General features: G+C 30.6%; 1 protein-coding gene and 1 pseudogene across 1 annotated transcript in view; both read left to right on the top strand.

Moving 5' to 3' along the window:
• The window catches only part of LOC107631725 (putative transferase At1g60990, chloroplastic), a 3,655-nt gene extending 3,260 nt beyond the window's left edge, over nucleotides 1-395 (top strand). The window contains exon 12 of the mRNA XM_021117465.1: nucleotides 210-395. Within this exon, the coding sequence (XP_020973124.1) occupies nucleotides 210-395 (186 nt within the window). The remainder of the gene's footprint in view (nucleotides 1-209) is intronic.
• LOC107634754 lies at nucleotides 209-4,001 on the top strand (annotated as a pseudogene).

The following is a 7,266-nucleotide window of genomic DNA, read 5'->3' as shown; positions in this document are numbered from 1 at the left end:
GCAAAAAGGTTATTTATTTCATTTTTTTTATTAATGATCGCATTATTTTTAATGAATTGTTGCATTTTATTTGGCCCCTATCACCTCAGAGATATTGGTAACTCTTAGGTAATACTAGTTCCCTATGCACCTGATATTGAGTTGCATTCTGTAATCCTGATTTTTCTCTTCAACGGGTTGGAAGTTGATGTTTTCTGTGAATCATGCAGGTTGGGAAGTTGACCAGCTATGCATCAGGAAGAAAGCAATCTGAACACTACGGATTAGGCTACATTAAGAGGCAAGCTGCTTCAGAAGGAGATACTGTAGTTGTGGGAGACAACATCAGTGGAACAGTGGTGGAAGTTCCTTTCCTTTCTCAGCAACGGTCGCCTTCTGGTAGTTCAACTTGTTGATTCTTTTGGCATGAAAAATAGAACATTGTGGATCAGTGTGGTTGTGAATTTGTGATACATAACATATTGATGTCGGATCAGGTAGAAGCGTATGAAAAGTTCCACTTTTTAATTTAGATGTGGTTGGGGGAATGGTGTAGGACGCAGTTATGGAATGTATAAGTGCTTTACGCAACTGTACTGTCAGGAACAAAAATCGGACCCTCCGATTACCTTTGTCAAAATTTAAATTTTCTCTTCCAAACTAATCGGACTCTCCGATTAGTAGGCTTAATTTTTTTTACAAAGAAATCGAATGGTCTGATTTCTTCATCCTTGGTTTCAGAAAAAGCTGTCTCACATCCATGTCTAGTACCCACATTCTCCACAACAACGCATAACACACATGCTTCTTATATCCAAAAAAATGAGCCGAAAAGTTCATGCATCATACTGGCCAATTTTTTTAACTAGTTTGCTAAATTATTAATGTCTGAATACAACTGGTGCCTATTTCATATTTGGAGGCTAATTATGTTTAGTTTGCATAAAGTTTTTAGAAAATACACTATACCTTTCGAGGAGGAATCTTGTCAATGTATAGTGTTAATTTTTTTTTATTAGAAAAGAGTTTCATCAGCCGAAAATTAATTCTTCATTCATTACTGAAAATTTTCTAAGTTACGTGTTAAGCTGATGTTTCATTTTTAATCCTTACTTATCTCTTGGTTTATAATATATTAAGATACAAATTTTGGTACAAGTGTTGACATTTTAGCATTATGTTTTGTAACAGAAAGTAGCAAATTTGGACTTATGTATATATACTATGGCGGTTTTGAAATTTTTTTTTGGATCGAGATTTAATTGGTGAATCCTGATACACGAGTAAAATTACCATAAAATGAAATAAAGAGAAAAGGATAAATAGGTTCTTTGCTTTTTGTTTCGCGAACATTTTCGTTTCTAATCATTTGAAAATATTTTTAAGTCTCTCACCTTTTTAAAAGTTGAACGAATTAGTCTTTTTATGCAAATATCTCCGTCAAACCTAACAAAAAAAATCTGATGTAATTCCCGTTTTGATGAGCTGGCGTTACGGATGCACACGTGGCATATAAATGAAAGGATATAAGTGGAAGGGTAATTTGTCCAATTTCCAAAATTACCCTTCCACTTATATGCCACGTGCATCCGTAACGCCAGGTCGTCAGGTCATTAGAACGGGAGTCACGACAGACTTTTTTGTTGAGTCTGACGGAGGCATTTGTACGAAGAGATTAATCCGTCCAACTTTTAAAAAGATGAGAGACTTAAAAATATTTTTAAATGGTTAGAGACAAAAATGTCCGTGTAGCAAAATATTAAGAACTTATTTGTCATTTTCTCTAAAATAGAATCATGTAAAAGAATTGGAAAATAGTTACGAGGAATGAGCATTTCAAAGTCAACTGTTGCATTGATTTCCGCAATACCTCTCCATAAGAACTTACTTCAACCACTCTTGTTAATGCAAAGTCATCAGCTTTTATTTCTGATCAATGCCGCGTTCCTTGAAATGGTGTCAGTGGCTCAGTTCTTTCTACCCCGTCTTTCACTATGTCATTGACTCATTGGTTCTTCTATAACATCCTTAAATACACACAATATGAAACAAACAACACAGCAAAAACACTGTAATCATAAACATGAAACCTGTTTTTGTGCTTCTCCTAATCTTTATTGTGTTTCCTACAAGGCCATTCTCAGCATCATCATCATCATCATCATCTCCCACCATTTCCCATGGTAGCAACAATTCTGTGTGCCCAGTGGGAATGGATTATGTGCTGACAGTCCCCTGGAACTCCTCTAGCTGCCATAACTTCCAACCTTTCCCATCCAAAAACAAAACACGTTCAAGTTTTTGTTGCACAGCTCTGTTATCCCTCTTTGGCATAGCACTTGCTCAAAACCTCAAAGAAAACTCTCTTTTCCAGTTCCCGAATCTTCCTACCTCAAAATCCTGCCTTCATCACTTCCAATCCAAGCTCAGTGCTCTCTCACTTCCAAACAACCTTGTTTCCTCTTGTTTTGACCCGCTTCAATTTGTTATCAGTCCCAACCTATGCGCTAACATCCAATCTAAGCAAGACTGGATCAACAATCTTGGTCCTACAACTCGGTTCAACGATGCCTGTAAGCCAGACCTCAGTGTCTCTGCCAACTGCGACATTTGTGTCACAGAAGGTCTAAATGTTCTGCAAAAGATGAATGTTATTGATGGAAATGCTTCTCATTCCCAAGACTGTTTTTATTTTTCAATTCTATATGCTGCTGGAATCGCAAACGAGCTTGGCCCTGAAAGCAGAGGTGCTATGTCTTGTATTTATGAGTTGCCACTTATTAATGATCAAGGGAGAGGTGCCAGAAGAAAGAGCCATAATCATGCTCTTGTATTTGGTTTAATTGGAGCTTCAATTGGAATCTTGGTTGTGTCTTCCTTGATAGGTTTGTGTCTATGCTACAACAGGTTGGGGACGAGAAAAGCTGCTGAGAATTTGTATAGGACCTAGTGAAGGCCACTAACAATTTTTCAACCCAGAACTTCATTGGCAGAGGTGGTTCTGGCTTAGTTTACAAGGGCATTCTACCTGATGGCACAATGGTTGCAGTTAAAAGGATAGAAGAATCGGATTCTCAAGGAGATGAAGAATTCTACAGGGAGGTGGACATTATTAGCAACTTGAAACACCGCAATCTAGTGCTGCTAAGAGGGTGTTGTGTGGCTGTTAAAGAAGAGGAAGAGGATTCTGGGTACAGAGAAAGCCAAAGATATCTTGTTTATGATTACATGCCAAATGGTAGCCTTGAAGACCATCTCTTCTCTTCCATGGACAACCGAAATATGAAGAAATCACTTACTTGGTCTCAAAGAAAGAGCATAATCTTGGATGTGGCAAATGGGTTGGTCTATTTGCACTTTGGAGTTAAACCTGCAATCTATCACAGAGATATCAAAACCACCAATATACTTCTTGATGCAGGTATGAATGCAAGAGTTGCTGATTTCGGGTTAGCTAAACAAAACTTTGAAAGTAGGTCTCTGATAAACACAAGAGTTGCTGGAACTCATGGGTACCTGGCACCAGAATATGCACTTTATGGCCAGTTATCTGAAAAGAGTGATGTCTATAGTTTTGGTGTGGTTATATTGGAAATATTGTGTGGAAGAAAAGCTCTTGATTTATCTTCATCCGGAACACCTGCATTCTTTATCTCAGATTGGGTTTGGTCATTGCTGAAATCTGGTAACTTAGAATCAGCTTTGGATGCTTCTATGTTAATAGATGAAAACCTTACTAGTAGGAAAATAATAGAAAGATTCTTAATGGTTGGTGTTCTGTCTTCTCATGTAGTAGCTGATTCAAGGCCAATAATTTTGGATGCTTTGAAGATGTTAGAAGGGGATATTGAGATTCCACCAATTCCAGATAGGCCAATGGCTCTTGCACACCATGTGTTTCCCATAGTTATTTAGAATAGCGAAAATCAAGATGTATAAAGAAAATTAAGATTGAGGATGTAACTAAACTAAGTGATCCACTGGCACAGGTAACATTTAGCATAAGAGTTATAATTAAAAAATATATTTGGATGATATCGTATTCTTAACTAAAAAGCTTGTGTATATTGTCACAATATTAAGCATATGTTTTGTGTTTTACCGAAAGTGGCCGTTACAAGATTTAGCAGCACTTTAAACAGACTTCAGTATAACGAAAAGTGGTCGACACAATTGATACCTAAAAAAAATCTTATATCTTGTTGCGAGAATGCTAGTTTGAGTTTTGCTATTAATACAATGATTGATTCAATAATACTTTAGTAAATACTCAAAGAACTTTAATAATGAGATTTAATATCACTTGAATAACTATACGTTTCACTTTTATGACCAAATATATATAAGAAGAAATTTAAATATATTCACTTATAATCACCACAAAATATGTTGAAGATATTATAAATGAAATGAACGTGGGCTTATTTTTGTGTGTCATTATGTCAAATACTCAAATCTAATTAATTACAAGTTTAATCACCCATGACATGTACGTGATAAGATTGAAATTATAATTTTAAGTTGTTATGTTAAATTTTATTTTAATTATAATAATTTAATTAATAAAAAAATAACTTGTATGCGTTGTTTTTCTTTTTTTAATATAGTGTTAATTGTATTAACTATAAAATAGTTATTTAATCTACTTTTTTCAATAAATCAGGTATATATACTCAATATGACCATAAATAATCTAGTAATACTTAAATCTAATTACGCACCAAATAAGTTAGCTTTTTCATTTGTTTGTCTCAATATATCAGCATAATCGAGAAAATTGAAATGATTGTCAGGAATGTTACGATCATCGATCGTATTTACTATACGTGACTCCTTCTTAAAGGTTATTCTACACACATGTGTAGTCGGAAGATAAATTCCGCTTGATTCCTCAATCAGAAAATTTGAGAAGACATAAACTTTCCCCTCGATCAGATCATTCTCAAACATCTTTGCCAAATAATTCTTCACTGAACAATGAATTTTATCACAATGTAAAATAAATTAAAAACAAAGACTATTAGCACTTACAACTCTATTAAATCGCACTGTGGTTGATTCCTCCAAGAGTTTACTCACGAAATAAAGTTAAAATGTGAACAGTAAATATATATAAACTGGACCTAGCATCACTCGAATAAATCATGTAGAATAATCAACCTACCTTATCATCCATGAGAACCATTTCTAGATAAGCTGTCTTACTCTTGTCAAATTTGGATGGAACTTTCCATAACCTTATAATACTTGCCTTTATTTTCCAAACCTTTTCATTACATAATCTACTACAGGTAATACTGTTCATAGAATCATAGCTTGTAGCCATTAGATATGGAAAATAATAAAGAGAAAAATAAATACGAATAAGATACGAATTTTGTAGATGAAAAATAATTGAAACAATTGACTATTACGACTTATATATATATATATATATATATACTAATTACAAACGATATGAATTTTTAATGGAGATACTTGATACTAATAGAAAAAAATTATATAAATAGAAATTATATAATTTCAATTTCAATTTCATATAACAAAACAGTGGTTTTCAAAAATTATAGAATATTTTTTTGACATATATATTATGCCATACGTATAAATTATACGGGTTATTATATAAATTCATATATATGCATAACAAAGCAGTTTAATATTATATATTTTTTATATTAATTATATGCCAATATTTAAAAAAAAGAGATAAAAAAAAGATATATAAATATATAAAATATTATTTCTATATATGAAACAGTTTTGTATTGCTTTAATTATAGAAACTTACTATAATTATATAAAATTTAATTTGAGAAAATAATTTCCCTTGCCATAAATAATATACTAAAACTGTTAGTATATCTTCTTTATGGTTAATTAAATTTATCAATGATTTTTCTGTGTAAATCGTTATTACCTAATTTTTAATAATTACTTAATATACAAAATTTGAAATTGGAAATTGTTATTACTAATTCAATTAACTGGTTAATTGAGTAATAATTGTCAAATTATTAAGGTGCAAAATCATTGATTTACTCAATAAATTTCCATATATTATTTATATTTCAAGTAATAATTTGAAATTATATTATTTACCCAGTTAATAATACTATTATTAAAAATTATTTTTTGCATTGATTTTTAAATCAATTATTAAATAATTATTTTTGTTAAGATAATTGTTTATAAATTATTTCAAATTATATTTTGTTAAGATATAATTATTTAGATTATTACTCATGATACGGGTATAATTTCATTTTATACCAATTGATCAATTATAATTATATGACACGGGTGTAATTTCAATTTTATCTATGGATTATTTTCCGTAATAATATACAACATATTATTTACTGTGATAATTTGATTTGATTGATTTCTAATTATTTACGTACATAAATGATTAAAATATATAACATAAATATCGTAATTATTATAATTCTATGATATAATTATAATTAACATATTTTATCATAATTAAATATTGATTTGATATAATTATAATGAAAATACTTTTCTAAAATAATATAATCTACTATTATTCATCCACTAATTATTTGGCAATAAACCTTAATATGATTTTTTACATCTTTGTTATGAGAAATAACTACTTAGATATACCAAATAATATGTAACATATTACTACCTATATAAGTTAAAGGCACAAAGACAGAATTTAATTAAGGTGATTGAAACTTTCACCAAATAGAATATGATCTCAATCGAATAAAAAAGGGTACTCGATTTTGCATTAATTAGCTAGTCGAAGAAATAACATACTCATTCATTATTCATGTTTCATTATATTTTTTAAATAATATATAGAAAATATATATCCTGTGTATAAAAATGTGACTATTAGTAATTTTATTAATAAACATTTTTTTAAACTATTACTAATTTCAATTTTAATAGAAAATCTGAGAAAATAATTTCGCTTGCCATAAATAATATACTAAAACTGTTAGTATATTATCTTCTATATGGTTAATTGAATTTATCAATGATTTTTCCGTGTAAATCGTTATTACCCAGTTTTTAATAACTACTTAATATACAAAATTTGAAATTGGAAATTGTTATTACTAATTCAATTAACTGGTTAATTGAGTAATAATTGTCAAATTATTAAGGTGCAAAATCATTGATTTACTCAATAGATTTCCATATATTATTTATATTTCAAGTAATAATTTGAAAGGGTTAATACTCAAATTCGTCCCCGAAAGATTACGCGATCTTCATTTTCGTCCCCGAACGATTTTTTTAATCAAATTA

The sequence above is a fragment of the Arachis ipaensis genome, chromosome B03, assembly GCF_000816755.2.
Source record: "Arachis ipaensis cultivar K30076 chromosome B03, Araip1.1, whole genome shotgun sequence".
Classification (NCBI taxonomy): Eukaryota; Viridiplantae; Streptophyta; class Magnoliopsida; order Fabales; family Fabaceae; genus Arachis; species Arachis ipaensis.
This window is presented reverse-complemented; position numbering and strand designations above follow the sequence as displayed.